General features: G+C 35.3%; 1 protein-coding gene across 1 annotated transcript; it reads left to right on the forward strand.

Moving 5' to 3' along the window:
* The first annotated feature begins 1,246 nt into the window (after nucleotides 1-1,246).
* On the forward strand, nucleotides 1,247-21,612 carry INPP5E (Inositol-3-phosphate synthase). The gene is made up of 7 exons (XM_069829040.1): nucleotides 1,247-2,585; nucleotides 7,049-7,166; nucleotides 7,999-8,221; nucleotides 11,269-11,487; nucleotides 15,591-15,752; nucleotides 16,121-16,409; nucleotides 17,429-21,612. Exons 1-7 carry the CDS (start codon nucleotides 1,537-1,539, stop codon nucleotides 17,541-17,543), a joined length of 2,175 nt encoding a protein of 724 aa, XP_069685141.1. The 5' UTR covers nucleotides 1,247-1,536; the 3' UTR covers nucleotides 17,544-21,612.
* The last annotated feature ends 1,472 nt before the right edge of the window (nucleotides 21,613-23,084 follow it).

Below are 23,084 nucleotides of genomic sequence, written 5' to 3' on the forward strand. Positions count from 1 at the left end.
AACAAAATTTTGATTTACTGCAGAAACTTTAATGTGAAACATCATGCATGAACTTCCATATTAACATGTGGAAAAAAGCATTTACTATTGGGACACTCAAGAAAGTATCAATACCGGTATGTCATCAGATGACCATATGCTCCAATGTCATTACTGGCAGGGTGCGAATTAAGATTTCTGATGGGGGGGGGGATAGAATCGTAGATAGAGAATACCATACATAAAATTATTATTATCATCCTCATTCAATATAGCTCAACACTTCGTCGCACTGAATTGCTTGTTTTGCATCTTGATCATAATAATTATATCCGTGAACAGGCTTAAGATAAGATGAATATTTCCTAAGTTATTGATTGTTGTCAGCTTGCCTATGATGATAACATAAATATTATTTTTTTTGCTTACTTTGTACCGGTAAAAGGTAAAGGTATCCCCGTAACATGCACTTTATAAAATACATATCGTTACCTCAGAACAACAGTGGGATATCTTGCAAAAATCATATTTTAAATAATGAGGATAAAAATTGCTATTGAACATCGAGTGCAATGTGTAAACAAAGTTTCTTGTTGGTTTAGCTTCATATTAAATCAGAAGTCTGTTTACACATTGCAATGTTCAATAGCAATTTTTATTCTCATTATTTAAAATATGATTTTTGCAAGATATCCCACTGTTCTGAGGTAATGATATTCTCGTATTAAAACAATTATATTGAGGGGGGGGGGATACAAGTTAACTCTGGCAGGGATGTTAATATGAATTTATGAGAGGGGGATCCCCCATCCCCCCCCCCGTTAATTCACACCCTGATTCCTGGTCAACTGCAACACAATTAGACATCCTTGATATTTGTTGAAATGGCTAAACGTAAAAATCGCTAACTTTGTCGCCAAATAATTAATAAAAACTCCAGAAAAGTCGTTGGTCGCTATTTCCTAATTTTGTCTTTTGACTTCCCCTCAAAACCGCTAGATGCTTCGATTGTCTTAGATTCGGCCAATTTCGGTTTTAATCGTTCATATTCGCGTAAGTGTTTCCATGATAAATATGTACCTCAAATTAATAAAAAGAAGTAAATTTATTCTTCAAGCAAAACAAGAAGAAGAAGAAAAATAAAAGTGATCACACGTTATTCGATACCAAGTATTTTCAAATGTCAGGATTTTTATGAGATTTTAATATTATTTTAAAGAATATTTTGATTTTGGATTACTAATTCTACATACCGGACCAACCGAAACGAGCCGAAAACATGGCGCTTTGTTGGCAAATAGTGTACAGTGTTGACTGTCAAAATGTAATAATAAAATTGTATTCGTCTCTCAATACATAGTTACTAGTATTGAAACTTATGTTGGTTATAATGTATATATTAACCAGATTAACTGGAACTCATATAATTCTATAATCATTTAGATATCATTATAATTAAATTTGAGAGTCTGCACATAACTATATTTTAAGGTTACCGACAATCTGAGAAAACTAGTTAACAATGTTTAATATTGCATTAAGGATTATAGTTTGAAGATGGAAATGTGCGATGACGACGCAATAGATCAGTGTTCAAAGTTGAAACCAAAGAAGAAGTCACTGTGTAGGTTGTTAATGCAGAAAAAGACAAAAGTTGGTTGTTTATCAACAGAATCGGAAGAAATAAACTTGCAAGAAAATGTTCAAAATAATTGGCCCATAAAGCAAAAAGATGCAAAAGAAGAACTGCTCAGTGTTTCATCACCAGTTAAGAAGATCGGTAATATTGCTAAAGCAGGAGACAATCAGAATAAAGATACTACACAAGAAATAAATGAAATTCATCGTTTGGGATCACCAAAAGATTTTAGTAATAGCACTAAACTGTCACTTTGTTGTGCCATGACAGAAAGTTCCAGGTCATTGAATCATCAACTTAGTGCCAATTATCACCGCAGTAATAGTACTGACAAAAGCAATCAAAATGAAAGAAATGTAATAGTTGCTGCTGTTTCAGAAGCAGAAATTGTGAGCAGAAAAATGCAGAGCGTCAATAAAGCATCTTCTGTTGATGAAACCCGCCTCTCTGCTGCTCGTTTAAGAGAAATTAGCAGTGAGTTAAATCACCAAGAGAATAGTTCTCAGAGTGTTCCAGTTTCCAGGCAGCCTTCTCTGAGAATATCACAGTCTCCTTCACCAAGTGAAATATCTTCATGTGATTCGTCTCCTCCAATGCAAATGTCATCACATGCTCGACTTCGAAGGCGTTTATTGTCTCAGCGACGATCAGCTGATAATCTTTTGATTTCTTCTACATCATGTCCTTCTCCATCTCTCCGTCACTCATCTCCCGATTCCAGTCGAAGTGCTCCTGAGCCTTTACGTGGCTATAAGAAGCGATCTTCGTCTCATGATACAATGTTGCCACCACAGCAGGATGGAAAGGATAAAAAGTTGTCCATCCCATCAAGAGGCAGTCATGGGAATCTTAATCCTGAGAATGGTGCTGTTCGAGGCATTGTTGCTTCAATGGATAGCTTGGCTCGGCATTCTTTACTTGCTGCACAAGTTTTACATCTAATTCCAACAACAAAAGCTAGAGAAAGGTACAGATGCTCTTATCACTTTAAGTTATTTGATACAATTTTCTGAATATTTCGTAATGTATTGTTGCCGTATTATCTAGAATTAACGTACATCCCAATTTGACCGAGACAGATCTGATTTCAGGGTCTAGCCCCGAACTCTTGGCTTGTTTTGCCCTGATCAGAAGAAAATAGACTAAGCCTATTTAAATTTATCACGTCTATCTAACTGCTCTGTGGCTAGTAATGGACAAGTAGTCACAAGAAAGAAAGACCAAATCAACATCGAGAAGTACTGATGTACCAAGAATATTACTCTGCACTAAAATAAAATTAAAAATTTAGAAGCGCAAACTAAGTAACTTACAGAGCGTTCAATAAGGCCTACATAATATAGGTCACCTGGGCAGCACACGGCCAGCACGAAAGCCCTACAAAATATGACAAACCGTCTTCCGCATGCTTGGCAGTCCAGCTCCGTCTCCCTGTAGGAGTGGTAGTGTTAATGATAGATTGAGGGTTACCACTAACATAATCAGAAGAATAACACGCAACACAACCACTCCTACAGAAAAACTCAACTGGACTGCTGAGCATGTGGGAGATGATTTGGCGCAGGTTGCATGCCGCCTGGTCGACCTATATTATGTAAGCAACACTATGTAGGCTGTATTCCAGAATGTTTTCGTGAGTCGAAAATAAGAAATTCAGTTCACTTGACAATCAATAGTCTATTTAAATTAGAATAGTTTCAGGCCTTAAGTTAAATGGTTTTATTTAACGTCTTCTAAACTAGAAGATGTTCTTGTTATGTGGAGTCACCTCACGACTATGCAGGGATGATTCGTCCCCAGAGCTAATTGCTAATTTGCTGGCATCGTTAATGATTAATATCTGTTCATAGAAGGGCTAGTTGTCATCAGAACATCTGTTACCGTAATACAGGGTTTTCGATCTAGAGTACCCCCACCATGGAAATACAACAGAGACTACTCTTTAGTCTTAAGATTAAACTGTAGGATTAAGAGTATAATAATTAAATTCTATCACAATGTTTAATCTTACTTTAAATTACATCAAATTTTCGAAATGATGTCTAGACCTATCTGCTCGTAAATAAGTTTCATATCACTTCAATAAATTTTTGAACTGAGCCCAGGTTCTCTTGTGCAGACCTAATAATCTCGTCGAGTAAAGACTGCAGGAACCAATACAGAATTAAATTCTAGAGTTGCTATCAGGATTATTCAGCCTTTGAACCAATGAAATCTTATACAGTCGAAATTTCAACAATTTTGTTACTGTATGTGTGGATTAAAGTGAAAGTGCACATTCTGCTGATAAATAATTGAGAGATTTCCTTGGACTTCTTTCTAATGGTAATCCAATTTATCTTCTGTTAAAGCAGTTCTTCTCTTATTTGCTTTCTTGTCCCACATAGTATAAGTAATGAAAAACGTCTTATAAAGGACTTGCTTGAGACAAATACACCAAGAAATTTTCTTATAAATTAAAATTTACAGTCATAATATGATCTATACTTAGCAGAAGTACGTACGGTATTCAAGAATACCACGTTCTGTTCCTCACTCTACTTCATGTTTTAAAGTCTACTTGGGCCTCATATACATTGGACTGCAATAAGAAAAATTCATTGTCTGAGTGCAGGAAATCTGTTGTGAACGTCTCATAACAAAGTTTCCAGGAGGGTGGGACACACTCGCGATTGGAAGCTCTGTATAATAGGCAAAATTGGTAGTGATTTTCGAGTTGTATTAAATGTCGAGAAGTTTAAAGTGTTCAATTACGATTACATTTTCCTCCCGAATTGTAGTGAAGCATTCAAGAACAGAGAAAGAAAATAGGTACTTGTTATGAAACTCGATAAAAATATAATGTTAGAAGAATGAAACTTTTATGATAGTAATATTAGACATAGCTTGAGATAGCAAGATAAATTCAGTGCTTTTATTATGAAGATTACCATGTTTTCTTCAAAATATTCACAAAATAAAATTAATTTCAAATACTTGGGCCTCTCGTAACTTACTAAGGTTAATTAATTATAGATAAAAACTGCAGTACCCTACCTTAAATATTGTCTATCTTCAAATATATTTTCAGTGTTCACATTTAATATATTTATTATTTTCTTTGTATGACATGACATTTGATGAAGTATGTTTAATAAGTTTTACTTCAGATTTCAGGTAAGCAGTGTATAATATTGTACATTTGTATAATTTTAAAAACTGGTATCTCCTTTTTGAACCAATTTTCAAACTCTGGAAACGGATATTAACAAAGTTTGAGAACTGTAGCAAGCTTATATAAAAAATGCATTTGCATGGAAATCCTGTCTCTAGTTATGAGGCATTACATTATTTATTATGCAATGAAATAATTTACAGTACTCAAAGAAATTGTCGCATATTATGTTATTGCAAACTTATAAAATCTGCGATATATATATATTTTTTACTAAAAAAATATTTTCATATTAGTTTATTGCAAACTTATAAAGAAATAAGCAATATTTTTTTCTTGAACACAAAAATAAATTTGCATATTTCTTTGTAAGCTTGCAATGAATTTCTTTGAACATTGTATTTATCATTTCACTCACATAAGACTGTCCATATTTTGTTTCATTTGTTGGCTGAATATCTCGAGAAAACCATTACAGTCTAACAATGTCTAATACATGAGAAAATGATTAACCCTCTGGGTATCTAATTCCGGATCTCAGATATTATGAGGCAATAGAAATTCACCACAAAGAAACTAAGCAACGGATACTACATTTTATTACACAGAAATGTAGGTAAACTCTCCAAATTTTTTTTACTTTTCTCACAAATGCTTGTGTGTACACCTTTGCTGATATGGTAGACATCTAGCCTATAATCCATTTCATCCCACAAGCATGTCAGCATATCACGATCAATCAGTACCACAGCCACAATGTTACGGTCGCGAAATTCCTGAAGGATAGTGGGGGGGGGGGTATAAAAACAATCGCGAAATTCCTGAAGGATAGTGGGGGTGGGGGGGTACAAAAACAATGTCCTTCACAAATCCCCAGAAGAAAAAATCGCAAGGTGTTAAATCTGTTGCCCTGGATGGCCACCGCATTAAGGCGTATTCTAACACACAAGATGCTTTATAACATTTATTTAACGCCATATTGACTGTTACTAAAATGTCTATTACCAACTAATTCACTACTACGAGGCAAACCACGGCAACTAAATGATACAGGTTATTTCCTAACAAAACTAAATCACTACTATTTCTCCTAGCAGCAAACATGGCAACTATGCGATACAGGCTTTTTCCTAACAAAACTTGAAGAGTTTCTCATTCTATCGGTATAATAATTACAATTATCCGCTGCTTAGTTTACTTGTAGTGAACGTCTAAAATGTTTCCAGATTTATGAAAGGCGATGTATTTATTAAATGTTTTTTTTAACACTGAAGTGTTATGATACACATTGTGCCCCTTTATCTAGCTCCTTACCACTTCTGTAAAATGTAATTCACAGTGCATGGAGTAATGTGCAAATGTTCATGCCCGTTTCTTGTTTCTCTGCCACTAAATTCACTCTGCTTGTAATGTATTGCTTTTGTACCCACTGAAATAATGCTAACAATTTTATCTTATTTTGATGGAGAAGTGGAAGCTATTTATATGTACATTCCTTCAAAATTTATTTCTGTGGTTTCATCATTGTAAGAATATAGTCAGATTAAGTGACTAGAGCCACAATACAAACAATAGTATCAACAGATCAACTAAAAATGGAAAAAATAAAAGAAATCTGTTCAATGATTAAACAAATCCAAAGTTTAAATAAAATCATAGTTCTTCAGTGGATTCCCGTACATTGTGGTATAAGCAGAAATAAGAGAGCTGATATTCTAGCAAAGGCACTAAAATTGATACAAAAACAAACTATGATTTTTCATATTATTCACTAAAACAAATTATTTAAAATAAAATTAATAATAATTATAATGTTCAAATATTAAATACTACAGAAAATTCTCATTGGAAAAAGACCTCATTTAATTCCTGACCTACCACGTACATCTGCTATGGCCATGTTCAGAGTCTTTACTGGTCATGATTGTCTGCATAAACATTTATTATAGAATTGGTATCCTGTGTACTCCAAATTGTGAATTGTATTCTCAAGAAGAAGATATGGATATGAATCATTTAACACACTGTGAAGCACTTCATAAAAATAAGTCTTACATCTAAATATGGGGAAGCAAGAGAGAAAATAATTCTGTTGTTAAATTAAGAGCATTAGATACTTACCTACAATTTCATCTTCAAATGCCTGCCTGGGAAGGGAATATTTTTATGGTAGAGCCACAATGGATGGTTTCTGTTTTTTTAAAGGAATTATTATATCTTCAACAACATTGATTTTGTTTTATTATAACAGTTTCAACTACTTGTAACTTTTTCAGAAATTTTCTACATGGTCGTATTGCTGCAACATCTTTGTTGGGTTTGGTGGAATTGGAGCGGACTCTACCACAACGGGAGTTGCGAATTTTTGTGGGTACTTGGAATATGAATGGCCAGGTTTGTAACAAAATGCCTATAGAAAATGTTATATTATATCTGATGCCATCAGTATTTGTGTAGAAACGTATGGTGTTCCACTCAAATGAACCTAATTTCGATTGACTGTAAAAAGATGTAATGAAAAAGAAGGTGACATCTGAAAGGAAAACTCATGAAGTTTTGTAATGTTTTAATAGCCACCAAAAGATGAGCAAAGATCAGGTCACGAGCTTTCGTGTCAATCATGGCATTGCCACGGGATGTGCGCAAGAAGTGCTCTGGTTTGCTGAGTTAAAATCCAATGTTAGTGTACAAAGAAGATTTATGCGAGTGTTTAACTGAGATGCACCAACTTCTGAAAGCATAAAGAAATGACATCACACATTTTTAGCTACTGGAAGAGTTTTAAAGGAGCATGGTAGCGGCCGTAAAGTATCAGAAGTGAGGGTGGAAAATGTTCGAGCAGCATTCGGAAGGAGCCCCCGTAAGTCACTCTGGCGAGCTTCACAAGAGTTGCAATTGAAAACATTAAAGAACGTAATCAGTTTTCCTTTCAGATGGCACCTTCTGTTTCATTATATCTTTAACTTTCAAATTTTTACAGGCAATTGAAATTAAGTACATACATTCAAACGGAACATTCTTTATTTACCGTAACTTATGATATGAATTTTTCAGTTTTGTCACACGCTAAATTGTTGTAGGATAATGAGCAATTATAATTTGCCATTTGTAGTTATAGGGTTGTGTTGCTATAACCAAACATGTATTTATGAATATTCTATTACACGTTAACGTTTCATTTTATTTTACATAAGTAAATAGAAATTTCTTCTTTTTTTTATGACAGGCTCCTCCACCACAACTGAATGACTTTATGTTACCAGATGATCTAGAGCATGTGCCTGACGTAATTGCTGTTGGCACTCAGGAAAGTTTCTCAGAACGTTTTGAGTGGGAGGTGAGCATCCAGGAGACAGTGGGACCATCACATCTACTTCTGCATTCAGCCACTCTTGGTACACTCCATCTAGCTATTTATATTCGCAGAGATTTGCTTTGGTTCTGCTCAGGTTAGTAAATACATACATTATTCATGAATTGCTTCGTGTGAAGAATTAATGTGTTTTAATATATTGGTAAGCCAGGATAGGAGAAGAAATGTCAGAAGGGAACGAAATAGGGAGAGGCATATGTTAAGGATGCCCTTAATTACTTATACTGTTCAACATAACATTTACTTGGAGGATTTAGTGAAGAACTGTTTTCAGTACATGGGAGGAGTGACAGTAGGAGGATGAAGAATAAAGTACATTAGATTTGCTGTTAATGACGTTTGTTAGCAGAAGAGGAGATGATACTAAGGAATATGCTATTGGAGCTGCTCTGTAAGCAGTATGAGATGAAGATAAATGCAAACAAGACGAAGATCATAATCATAGGGGAAAAAAAATAAAGAAGGTAAACTTGCGAATTCTAAATGAGGCAGTAGAGCAAGTGGACAGCTTCAAATACTTGGAATGTACTGTAAGCAATAACAAGAGCTGCTGCCAGGAAGTCAAAAGGAGGATAGCAATGGCAAAGAAAGCTTTTAATAGAAAAAGGAGCATCTTCTGCGGACTCTGGAAAAAGAACTAAGGCAGAGACTAGTAAAGTGCCGTGTGTGGACTGTAGCACTGTGTGGGGCAGAAACATGGACATTACAATGAAGTGAAAAGAAGCGACTAGAAGCATTTGAAATGTGGATATGGAGAAGACTGGAGCTTGTGAAATGGACAGATAGAATAAGAAACGAAGCTTTGTTGGAAAGAGTGGGTGAAGAAAGAATAATGCTGAAACTGATCAGGAAGAGGAAAAAAAATGGCTGGGTCACCGGCTGAGAAGAAACTGCCTATGAAAGAATGCACTAAAAGGAATGGTGGACAGGAGACGATTTCTGGGCAGAAAAAGATATCAAATAATAGAAGACATTAAGATATATGGATCATATGTGGAGACTAAGAGGAAGGCAGAAAACAGGAAAGACTGGAGAATGCTGAGTTTGCAGTGAAAGACCTGCCCTTGGGCAGAACACTATGTATGAATGAATATATTGGTAAAGGTAGCCCCATCACATGCCATGAAAACACTTCGTAGGGTGGGGGGGGGGGGAGGTGATATGGAGAGCTCCTTGCTTTCTTGACCTTGCCACTGGAATGACGTGGTATGGTCAGCACCATGTTCTGACTGCCTATTACCCCTAGGAAGATCTGGTACTGAGTTTGATAGAATGTTGAACCTTTCTTAGATTCCTATGTTGTTTGCTTAAGCATTTGTCTTAAAAACTAACAAGTATTTGTTTCAACAATTGGAAGAAAAAAAAACTTAAGGAAATAGAGGAATTTGCACACTCATCTTTTGTCATTACTGATCATAACCCTATCTGTGCAAAATTGGATTCGAAAATTCTAAAATATTCCTCTATAAATCTGGAGATACTGTCAATGTTGATTACATCTTTCATTCTTTCCTATTCAAGAGAGACATAAGGGATCTTGTGCGGGTATGTAACAACAAATAAACACGATCACATTTTTACTGGGTTGCTAAAAAGCAAGTGGAAGAGATGTCTCTTTCAATTGGCGTGAGAAAAATAATTGAAGAAATTACTTTGGATACAGTCCTCAAAGTTAAGGAAATGGACATAATGAAAAATTGAGGAACATTTTACATGAATCATATTACTGGTAAATTATCCTAATCTGTTTAGGTACGAGTATACATGAATTTAGTATTATACATTTAATGTAATAAAAGTCATGTTTATTGTGGTACTTAACTAAATCCAATCTTAGAGCACGTTATGTAGGAATGAATTAATGTTGTTTAGTCAGCTGTCCGAAGAAAGTTTGAACTTCGTGACACCAATAAGAATCACTCATGAGGCAACAAAGCCAGAAGATAATGGGATAGTGTGGTCAGTTCCTTTCCTCCTCTGTTGCGTAACATATTACACTAATCAGACTCAGATGCATACAAACAGTTATTCTTCCTCTGACACATATCGTCAAATGAGATGTACTGCCTGATAATACCTAGATATACATATCAGCCAGAACCTCAATCAGAGATATGAATGAATGAATGAATTAATTAATAGTTCCTTGATTTTTCGTCTATCAGCTGCAATATTAATATCAATTTATGGTTTTCTATTACTGTGTCCATATATCTCTGGTTTACCATTATCCGAACAGCTAGAGTGTCTGCTTTCTACACTGGTAACCTGGGTTCGAATCCTGGTGGGTCCAATTGGAATTTGTGGTGGATGAAGATTGTGTTTGGTGGTAGGTTTTCACGGGGTACTCGTATTTACCTGTTTCCCCAAACAGAATTCCGTCATTGCTTCATTAATTATCATCGTTAAAATGATGCATTATAGTTTCCCTTCCAGGGTGCATAAAGGGCAATGCCTGATGGCGGCTAACTACAGCTTTGGTGTTCACATACTAGCTGAAGATGCTTGGGTGAATGACGTAAATCAAGTGCTCATCATTATATATATATATATATATATATATATATATATATATATAACATATTTGTCATTTGTTCATTGTGAACAAGGGTACATTACTTGTATTAATACTTTTTGTGCCCATTGTGATCTTATCTTCTTCTTATATATATATATATTTAATTCCCCTCTTTTTTAATTTTTGGACTTGTACTTTTTGTATTTGTATTTGTAATTTTATTTCTATTTCTTATTTGTTTCTTCTCTCTGCATTTGTTTTTTGTATATGCCTATTTATATTCTGTTGTTGTGGTAGAGAAGGCCTGATGGCCATAACTCCGCCAGATTAAATAAATAAAAATTAATGTTGGTTGGTTTGGTGTTTGGTTGCTAATGCTCGGCATATTAGAGTTTTTCCATTTGTCTTCTTGTTTTCCAGTATCCTATTGACAGATCTGTAGCTAGGGTACATTAATCAATTCGGATTATATATCTTAATGATTCATTGTGAAAAATACTGTGATGATTTCATTTAAGTGATACAAATGGCTCTTTTATCTGTAATGTATGTTATTAAACCATATTAACTCGTGGAAAGCACACTAATTCGTTATTATGATTCAGTGGCTGAAGAGGCAAGTTTCAGTGTGCGTCCTGGAACTGCTTTCAAAACTAAAGGTGCAGTAGCTATAGCATTCATGCTCTTCGGTACATCCTATCTGTTTATCACTTCACATCTCACTGCACATCTAGACAAGGTGAAGGAACGGATTCAAGATGTTAGAAGAATTGTTCGTTCTCTTGACCTACCAAAGCAGCTTCCTGTTAGACACAAGAGCAAAGGTAGGATCTTTTATTATTTTGGTTATATGATATGATATGATATATATTTGTCAGTCAACTTTACAATTCACAGTTATGGTGGACCTTCACATTTCTGTTTTTCGATCCATCATCCCTTTAATACATACAACTCTTTTCTATTAATGTATTCTTTGCCGAGAATTTCTTGATTACTTTCTAATGTTCTGTTATGACTGAATTGCTATATGTCCTTCCCCTTCTATCCTCTTCTATTCTCTCCCTCCTACCTAGACTGTCTCCCTTCCATTTCTCGCTCACCTATTAAATATTGCATATTCCTTCCTTAATTGCGTTATTTATTTATTTTCTTCTCTACCCTCAAATCCTACCTACTCTTAATCATTGTTTTCCCGCTATTTTCTCCTACTTTACTTGCTGAGTTTTCCGTTTACTCTATTTTACAACACTTACATCACTTTTTTTCTATCTTCTGTTTATTTACATATTTATCTCTTTCTTTTTGCTTCACTCCTAAATTTCCTATTTTATTATCTCTTTCCATATATTTATTTCTATAATACTCCTACAGTTATAATACCCCTGATACTACTCCCAACCCATAACATTGAAAAACATGAAATATCTAATTCACTTAATTACACTTGCAATTTCTCTCTCATTCCACTTCACATTTGTTCAGATGTTTTTTTTTTTTTCGCTTTAATTCTCTTGTATTCATTGTTTGATAGTCTATCTTATTACACTCTTACCCTATCTTCTTACACTTAACACTTTCTTCTCTGTTCCTTTTCTCACACTTTTGCCACCCCTAACTTTCTTGCACTCACTTTTTAGCACTCTTCTTCTTCTTTGCTAATAACCTCTCCAAAGCCCTATCTATTCTGTCCTCACAATCACTAATATCTGGTAGTCGCTTCATTTTGGTTATATAAATGTAAAGAATGTACCATACCAGGTAATCTGTTTGGGAAGACATAAAATAAAAACGGTTTAGTTTGAAAATTGTTACTATTTATTTTTCAATAATCTATAGGCCTAAATACGTTCTAGAAGGATGGGAGTTTTGCCCACATTAGACCTCAACGTGCCATCATTATGAGTACACAACACAATTCATATCATGAGGCTTATTTCTTCCACGTTTGAAGTAACTTTTCAGGAGTAGTTTTTCCAAAAGCTGAGACAATCTTTGCTTTGAAATCAGTATCCCTGGGTCGCTGTGCATAGACATCATTCTTTACAAAACCCCAAACAAAGATATCAGATGGTGTCATGTCTGGAGAATTTGGATGCCATATAATTAGTTACCACAACCTCACCAGTTATGTCGAATGTTATTTGCCAACTTCCTTTCCTCAATGAGCCATAATATTGGAACACCGTGTCCATGTTTTCCTGTTGCAGCTGTGGTATTAAAAAGCAAATGTGATCCATTTCTGGAGATCCACATCACATAATGCCTGAATGCATTGCATGTGGTAGAGGTAAAGTTTCAGATAATGTTGAAAAGTTGTGTTTAGCATAGCTATTTCTGTGGACAGTCATCTCAGACTCTCCTTGGGTCTTGCTGTCATACCAGCACTAACAGGAACTTCTGTTTCGAGAACACACCTATGGCCGTCAGTGTATGGCATGTTAACAGAGTCACTTTCTACAAACTTGCGGCACTTTAACCTTATTGATTTATAATTTGGAGCTCTCCAAACATAATACTCATGGTTAAAATGATATTACACTTTCAAATTTTGCAAACTGCAACACATATTTCGCTTGTTGGCTTGAAGTAAACGGTCTTATCAGCATATAGGGAATTACGTATAACTATGGACACTGTTCGTCGGTACCTTTGGTGTAGTAGTGCCTCATTTCAGTGACCTTCAAACCAGCTCTATCTGCATCAGCGGGAGGTTCTGCTTTTTTCTCTAGAGTTGGTGCTGATATTGCACCAGCAGTCGACAGCAGAAATACTTTTTAGCAGACTTGCCAGTGAATCAGGATTGCTGTTCCACCATTCACGGGTGCTCGATTATGCTGACCTCTAGCATTTGAAAGTGAAATTACATGCTAACGGAGTGCATGCACACAGAAAAATAGACCAGGGAAATTGCTCAGTGTCCATTCTGTATCATTCCTATTCGCTGATGTTTTGTTTATTCAGTCATTGCTAAGTAACAGTCTGACTTCTTTTGTTCATGAAAATAATGATACAAAAATCCCACGTGTTAATGTCATATTGGAATTAAAATAACTTTTGTATCAATCTTGATATAATTTTGTAGCAATTTTATTTTATATCTTCCCAAATGAATCAGACTGTATAATATTAACATTTTATTTGAATGTAATATGTAATCTTTCACTATAGTGATCAGTATTTGATTATTGGTACATTCTGTAATAATTGTGTGATTCATAAAATGAGGCTGTGAACAGATTGAAGGACTAGTTCTTAAGTTTTCTCTTCCAATGTAATTACACCATTATTTCTTTATAATTAATTACAACTAAGTATGCAGCATGTTTTAGACCTAAATTCAGCCGTAAAATAATATTGGACATCATATCTATGTTATGAGGCTCGATGCAGAATAAAAAACGATATATGTACATGTGTTTGTGTATCTGCCTGCCTCTTCCTTTATATATAATTTTAAACAGTTCTTAATAATAGTAATATGGGCCATATACGAGCACTGTTCATAAAGTAAACCTCCATTCGGTAATTTAAAAATACGCAAATAAAGGTACAGAATATTTTATTATAACAACTTGAAGCTGCAGACTTACACTACTTTTCGACATAGTTGCCCTTCAAATTGAGACACTTATCATATCTTTTAACCAACTTTGAAATCCCCTCTGCATAGAACTCTGCCTCCTGAGACTTTAACCATCCTTCAACATTACTTTTCAGCTCTTCATTTTCATCAAACCATTGAGAAGCAAGCCATTTCTTCATGTGTGTGAAGAGATGGTTATTACTGGTAGCCAGATCTGGGCTGTAGAGAGGATGATCGAAAACTTCCCACTTTAACTGCTGAAAAAGTTACTGAGTGCGAGCAGCAGTAGGGGGGGTAGGCATTATCATGCAAAAACAACACACCCAAACTCAGCAAACTTGTATGGGTTCTGTATAGCACTTCTCAATTTCTTTGAAGTTTCACAATAGACTTGCGAATTGACTGCTATGCCTCTCTCCATAAAGTCCACCAACAGTACCCTTCGACTGTCCCAAAAAAGAGTTGCCATGAGTTTTCTCGTGGAGAAATTCTGTTGACACTTTCTTGGTTTCATGGTGAGAATGTGCGATCCCATTCAATTGACTAGCTTTTTTTTTCATCGTTTACTTACGAAACCCACGTTTCGTCACCAGTGACAGTCTTGCTCAGAAGTACCTACTTCTCCTTCAATGTTGTAACACGACAGGAAAGTTAAAGCAAATCCTATCCAATGTGACTTGCTTTGTTCAGAAAGCAATTTCGGAACGTAATGAGCACAGAATTTCCAGTACCCTAAATTTTCTGTAATGATCTCATATAGAAGAGGTCGAAAAATTTGAGAAAATTGTTCGGAAAGTGCTGATATGGTGAACTGACAGTTTGCACGAGCTTTTTCATCAGCTTTCTGAATAAGATCATCATTGACAACACTCGGCTGGCCACTTCTTTCTTCATCGTGAATGTTTGTTTGTTCATTTTTTTAACATGACACCACTGTCACAACACCCTCATTCATTATGTTTTGCCCATAAACATTACAAAGTTCACGATGAATATCTGACGCCTTTAAGTTTTCTCTAGCAGATATTGTATCACTGCTCGCACTTCACACTTGGCGGAATTTTGTATTGCAACTCATTTTGAATGACACCAGCAGACGATTGGCAGCACGACCTTCTCCCTCATACTGCTGTATGCATAGTGGCATCACTTCCTCCACTACTTTACACACTACACGGAAACGGAGGTTACTTTATGAACAGCCCTCGTAAATATTTGATACCTGCATATAATGGATAAGAAAAGTGAATTGTTAAAAAAATATTAATATTAAATATTTTGAACTACTGTACTGCGAACTGTAAATAGAATAAAAAATGATACCGGTAAATCTTGTTCCAGATGTAACACAGAATTTCGATTGTGTTTTCTGGTGTGGAGATTTAAACTTCAGACTGTCACAACCTCGAGATGAGGTGGTTCAATGGGTAGCAGAACAAAGATTTCCCCTTCCTCAGCCTCTTAGTTTACAGAGTGACCAATTACGCAATAGTCGTATTGAAGGTAAATATCTTCATTATATACGATTTTTTATAGTAAAGTAGGACCAATCTTAAATCATCTATAAACTTGAATCCTGGATAACTTCAGGAAAAGACTTGAAGAGTGCATGGAGAGGGACTTAATTTTGAAAACAGCCTAAATGTATGTACAAATATTCAAATGGCATACATAGCCAGATTTTTTGACATTGATAAATTTTTGTTCTGATATACATAACCACTGTGTTATTTCCATTTGAAAACCGTCCAACACCTTCGCCGCACTTTGTATGATAATGGTTGGTCTGGTGTAAGTGAGTAATTATTATGTTGAAAACATGGAGTGTTCTAAAAGTAAATAAATTAAATAATAATTGACAATAATTTTAGGGTCAGTGTTTCGTGAATTTGAAGAAGGGCCGATCACATTTCCACCTACATATAAATATGATCCTGGCACTCAGCGATTTGACACCTCACATAAGCAGCGTGCCCCTGCTTATACTGACCGCATACTGTTCAAATCTAAGAGTACTTCTCACCGTCGGGATTCAGCAGGAAGCACTAGTGGAGGGCCTCTGGAATGTCTAATGTATACATCTGTGCCCTCCATATGTACATCGGACCATAAGCCTGTGTGGGGGTTGTATCGTAGTACAGTGCGTCCTGGAATAGACACGTGAGTTCTTTCTGTTCGATTTATATATGTATATATTTATTATAATATGTTCTTCTTTGCACATAAAAACAATGAACATAGCTTCTTGCGTGCAATTCTTTGTTGCTTTCTCACAATATTATGTCATACTTTATCTTAGGTAAGGTTATTCCTCTTGTAAACACTTGCTTGATATTATTAAGATGTACACAAGTGTTCAATATATACAGCAGTCTTTTCCAAAGTGGGGGTCGTGTAAAGAGCTGAGGGGACTCGCGATATGATTTACAAAACAAAAACACCTTATTAACATGTATTTGTTTTGAATTTATAAACATGAACAATGTTGAACATAAATATAAAAAAAAGTTTCAGTATTTATAAAATAAAAAAATGTTTAATGTGATAAATGTGCTAGTTTTTCAGAAAATAGCTCCTCAAATCTGGATTCTCTATTCAATGCACACACAATGATATATTCAAGTTCAAGACGATTTCTCGCTTTTATTTTATACTAGCCATATCCATGCGCTTTGCTGCACTTGTTATAAATAAACACCATTGACTTAAATCTGTTATATTTCCAAATACAGCTTTGTTATTGTTAGTGAATAATTAATTTCTGGAGTATGCCTTTCTTAATTCTAGTTGCCTTATTGTACACAATTTGCCTTAATCATCTGCTGTAATCTCTAGTAATTCATTTCCACGTTAAATTTAACTTACACTTTCCTGTTCAACAAATTTAATGTTAAAAAGTAGAATCGTTTCTATGTTAAATGCATACCTTTGTACTGAATCTGACGTAGCAGTACAATACCTGTCTGCTACTAGGTGAGTCCATCACAGTGATACAGTACCGGCACTAACTTCGATTAATATAGTTTTTCTGAAAGGAAATATATTTTTAGAAGTTGAAAAATGTGTTTATAAATAAATTTCGATGTTTATAGAGTTTAGAACATGCCTCTTGAATGTTATTCTATTGAAAGTAGTACAAATATTTGTTTAAACTATATCTATGTCATTGTATTGTGTAGAATTCCTCTGGCAGCTGGACTCTTTAATCGTGAAGTGTATCTGGAAGGCATCAAGCGTCGGGCAGCAGCAATGGACAAGAGGAAGGGAACATCAACAATTTGCTCTCTTCAGTGAGAAAAAGCCTTTAGATATTTATATTGTGGTTTTCTTCTTTTAATAGAGTAACAAATAAGAAAGGTAATTTTATAGATGAACCTCTTGCATTAGTTGCTTGTTTGTTGTCTATCTTTTGATTTGTAACCTGTGTTCAGTGACAGTGCCAACATTAATCCATAAATACTAATAATTAAAGTAGTTTTATAATGGAGATAATTGAACTATCTGTTCAAGTGTATGGTATATTTTTTTAAACTTGCCTGGTTTCTAATAGGTGTAATAGACTTTAGTTACTTTTAAATTTGATTGGAAAAATCAAACTCTTTGAAAGTAAACTGTCACATTTGCTGTTGATTATAAAATTAAATTCTATATAAACTCATAAATGAAGAAATGCATTCTGAGATTATTAATAGAAAATATTTTAACATTTGATTTCTCATCCTTCATGTTCTCTTCTACAAATCCAATTAAAAGAGCCTTCTGAGTCAGGAATTATCAATAAATAGTAGAGTCAGCATGTGCGTATACAATTGCATATGTTCGCAGAGGTTGGAATTGAAATATGTAGTCATTAGCACTTAATCATTAACACAATTCACTGTCATTTGTCTCGAATGATAGGTCTTTTACCCTTTCCATACCCACTGTCATGCGATTTGTTAATTTATAACAAATATTCAAGAATTGCAGGCCTCCTTGATCACGTGGTAGCATGTACAAGGCCACTCACTAGTTGAGCCAACATAGTGCAATGCAAGACGAAAGATACCCAAAACCTAATGGGAAGATAATTTTCATTTTCTCGCTAGGATTCAATGTGGGACCATGGTGTGTTTATTGGATGATAATATGAATTATTATCAACGCTTATATACATATATACTAGGCGTTAGTAATGAGAGAGGGAACATTTTATAAGGGAAGTTGAAGTTTTTATGAATATGTACCATTTCATGAAAAAGGCTGAAGATTAGAACTTCATACTCTCATAATCTTGACATAAGATGGTGTTGAAGTATTAGCATAACTTTAAATATAAGAGTACTGCAGCGAATTTAGAATAATAGCAAAGTTAAAGAAGTTTTGACTCTTTATATTATAGAATCAAATACGTTCAATCTGAAGCAAGTCACAAACTAATATAACCTTTGAGTAGTTGATAGAACACAAATAATGATACATTCCGTAATCCGTTAATGTAGCCTACTGATAATATTCTATAGTTTTAATTTGAAATGGAAACAAGTGGTATTCACTTCATTATTCATTTTTGTATAGTTATATACCACTATGTGATAATTTTGTTCACAAATACCTATCATATTGCAAGAGATCAAATTGATTTTATTTATATCAGCATAAGTCATAGGCAATGTATTTCAGTATTGTTCAATTGCTAGAGTCATAAGTCAAACTTGTTTATTTAAATAAGTATGTGTATATCCAATGCCTAACCATTTCACTTACCTGATTCAGGTTTTTAATTAAGTATAATTTGAGGCTTTTCCCAGTGTTTATTGTGATGAGAGACTTCAATTTTTCCACTGTCATAGATGCAAAAACAAAGTTTCGGAACTTTGTATCAGCTCCATATTAGGGAAGGCAGAGAAAGGAGGACATATCTGTTGGATTCGCTATCAAAAACTATTTTCCACTACCATATTAGAAATGATCCATAAGGGAACAGAACAGTTTCACATATTGCATAATAACAGTTCTTAAACAAATCTACAAGTTCGTAAATATCAAAATGTTAGTTGCATCAGTAATATTTTTGGTTATCATTTAATTTTATTAAAAGTAGACTGTCTCTTCTCCAGCAACAGTTTTAAGTGATGTACTTTATTTCCTTTAAATTCAGTAAGAATTTTGTCAAATTGAAAATTGCATTGGCATGTTTTTTTTTTCAGTTGTATATGCAATTAACTAATACAGCATACTGAAGCACTTAACAAATATTTTGAGGTGATGCTGTACCAAAAATAGTATCATACATTTTTATTGAAGTTCCCATTTAAGAACCCCTTAAAACTTTATTTTTAAGATGAATATTTTTAGTTTCGTTTTACATTCAAACGTTCATGATTCGTAAAACAATCTATAACATAAAATATAAGAACAGGCATAAACCTTAAAAGGCACATTTCCAATATTTATAACACATTTTTGTATATATTAAATTTTTAGTTTAGTTTATTCTTAGATATACGCTTTTTTATTGCAGTGAATTCTCGCATTTTTCTAATTTATGTAAGTTAAAGTTATTAACACGTAATATTTGTATTGATACAATGTAGTCTAATTGTCCCCTAAATTAAGCATTTGCAGTACTTCAGGAGACATTAGGAAATCAGTTTTAATGCCTTCAACTAATTGAGTTGGAAAATTCTAATGTTTCTAAACGGTGTGCAATATCCCATTAATTTTATTATCATCATCTTCATCGTTATCATAATAGTGATATCCTTAGTACTGTGTTCAGTATTGTCTTCAAGTATAAACCTTTTAGAAACCAGGCTTTTGTATTATGTGTATATAATTATAGTCTATATATACATACACTAGTGAATTGAAAGTTTAGTTACATGTAGGCCTACTTCATGTGTACAGTCTCTTTTACTGTTTCTAGGAGATATATTTCTTTTTCTTCAGTGTGATTTTTTATTACAGACTTATTTATGACAGTATTTATAAAATACTGGTACCTAAATGTTAGGATTTTATTAGCAAACAGAACAATAAAGTATTACATTATGTAGAGCGAAGTACTTACAAATACAAGAAACAATGAGTATTCGTGTATGTATGTGTGTGTGTGTGTGTGTGTGTGTGTGTATATATATATATATATATATATATATATATATATATAAAATACGTGTTCTGTCTAAAAAGTTCAGTGAATGCTATCAGAAAACAAACAAAACAGAAGATACAAACAAATTTCCTTTATTGCCTTCAAAATAGTCACTATCCTCTACAACACACTTTTGATACTGTACAGTTTCTGAAACTGTCAGCAAAGGGCTCCTAAGTTATCAATCGCTGAATGGCTGTTACATGATCTTGGATGGCTGCCATGTCCGCAAAACGTGTACCTTTGATGACCCCCTTCAAATGGGGAAACAGGAAGAAATCCCAGGAGCCAGATCAGGGGAGTATGGTGGATGATCAAGCACAGGTACACTGTGCACATGGATCGCACTGTGTGCAAGGGCATTATCATGTGGCAGCATCTATTTTCCAGTCCTGTACAACTGGCCGAACACGCCTAATGCGCTGTAGCAATCTGTTCAAAACTTGCTCGTAAAATGCGGCATTAACAGTTGACCTTCAGGAACGAATTCTTTATGGATGATTCCTTTGTTGTCGAAGAAGGATATCAACATTGTTTTGACCTTGGACTTTTGCAGATGATTCTTGTTTGGTCGCAGCCAACACCATGCTATCGATTGCCGTTCGGTTTCTGGATTGAACTGGTAGCACCAGTTCTCATCCCCGGTGACTATGGTTTGCACATGGTAACGAAGTCTCCATCAGTTTTGCTTTCTGAGTCAGTCGCCAATCTTGTCCCAGCATTTGTCGCATTTTCTCGATCATTTCTGGGGTTCTGCTTATCAATGGCCGACTCGAACGTGGTTCTTCCTCAGTTGTTTCCTCCCCTCCGCAAAAGCATTTGAACCTCTCATAAACACATTTTCCACTCACGACTTCCCTTCCGTACTTGCACCAACATTTCATGTGTCTCCGTCGCCATTTTCCCCAATTTGTAGCAGAATTCGATGTTTACATGTTGCTATAATGCACTGTGACGCCACCTCTCACACTGACTATGTTCAACTGGTCGCAGCGTATTTACACTGCTGGTCACATGCAGTGTATGCTATGTGTCGCTTCTCCCCATGTCTCCGAATAACCATGCACTTGCGCCATGTTGCCGTTCAGATATGGCATCATACACCGAACTTTTTAGAGATATATACGAGGGCGTCCATAAAGTAACTTTCCCACTCGTCCCGCAGCTAGAAAATCATATATTGCGCGAAGCGACTGCGTATACATGATAGAGTAATGTCCTGGCGCATGCGCTAGCAGAACTTCCCAAGTGCTCTCAGTAGCTTCGTTGCATTGGTCCCGCCGCTTGTGAAGTGTGGTCAGTGATAAAGTTATTGAATGCACAGGGCATAGCGCCGATTGAAATTGATCGTCAGCTGTGCCAGGTCTATGGGCTTAACGTCATGAGCAAGCAGATGGTGCGTTGCTCCACAAGGTCGTCTGTGATTATGGTTGGCCTTCCACTGAGCTCCTCGTCATGCACATTTTAGCGTCCTGCTGAAAACTGTCTACAGCAGCAACGCACCATCTGCTTGCCCATAGACCTGGCACAGCTGACGATCAATTTCAATCAGCGTTATGCCCTGTGCATTCAAAAACTTTATCACTGACCGCACTTCACACGCGGCGGGAGCTGGAATAGGAACGTCCATCCTCAACCAATGCAACGAAGCTACTGAGAGCACTCGGGAAGTTCCGCTAATGCATGCGCCATGCCAGGACATTACTCTATCACGCACACACAGTCGCTTTGCACAACGTATGATTTGCTAGGTGTGGGACATGCCTCGTGTATATATATATATATATATATATATATATGAAACATACATACACATACACACACACACACACACATAATTGAAGAGTGTGATCCCAAAACTCTCTCAGTTCATTTGGCCATTTTTATGATGTATACATATATACAGTATATGATTATAGTTTAGATCTCTATTATTATATTTGAGATCTCTATCATTATATTTTAGCGGCCGGGTAGCTCAGTTGGTAGAGCAGCTGGCTACGGACTGAAAGGTCTGGGGTTCGATCCCAGGTGGTGACAAGATTTTTTCTCGTTGCCAAACTTTCAGAACAGCCCCAGGGTTCACTCAGCTTCCTATAAAATTGAGTACCGGGTCTTTCCCGGGGGTAAAAGGTGGTCAGAGCGTGGTGCCGACCACACCATCTCATTCTAGTGCCGAGGTCATGGAAAGCATGGGGCTCTACCTCCATGCCCCCCAAGTGCCTTCATGGCATGTTATGGGGATACCTTTACCTTTTGTCATTATGTTTTAAGCTTTGTTTCTTCCAAATCAACGCACATTCTTGTCTAAAAGTTTGTTATTATGCATACCACTTGAAAACTCACTCAGTCCGTAGACCAGTGAATAAAAAACTAGCTCAGTTCTTTCATAAAAATGGACTTAACGCATTTTGGGACCACACTCTTCAATTGTTTTTATTACAAACTCACAATGGCGCATTCAGGCTAAACTTTTAATTTTGTAAGAATGTGATACTGAAATAATAGAGATCTATAATATGGTATTATGACAGACGTTTTCCCTTTTGTGATGCTAAACTGGCCTTATACTTCATATGTATAAAATGCTCATACTTAACATGTTTTCTACATACTGTCTTTTTATAAATCATTATCACATTGTTTCTGGATACTGCTGATGTATATTTATGACAACATGGATTTTGTCGGCTTGATAT

Source organism: Periplaneta americana, chromosome 6 (assembly GCF_040183065.1).
Source record: "Periplaneta americana isolate PAMFEO1 chromosome 6, P.americana_PAMFEO1_priV1, whole genome shotgun sequence".
NCBI lineage: Eukaryota > Metazoa > Arthropoda > Insecta > Blattodea > Blattidae > Periplaneta > Periplaneta americana.

What these genes read in the sequence shown, in the direction of transcription:
- INPP5E (XM_069829040.1), top strand. Translation starts at nt 1,537, where the DNA reads ATGGAAATGTGCGATGACGACGCAATAGATCAGTGTTCAAAGTTGAAA. An exon ending in CTTGGAATATGAATGGCCAG is followed by an intron (nt 7,167 to 7,998) that starts GTTTGTAACAAA and finishes TTTTTATGACAG; the next exon opens with GCTCCTCCACCACAACTGAA. An exon ending in TGTTAGACACAAGAGCAAAG is followed by an intron (nt 11,488 to 15,590) that starts GTAGGATCTTTT and finishes ATCTTGTTCCAG; the next exon opens with ATGTAACACAGAATTTCGAT.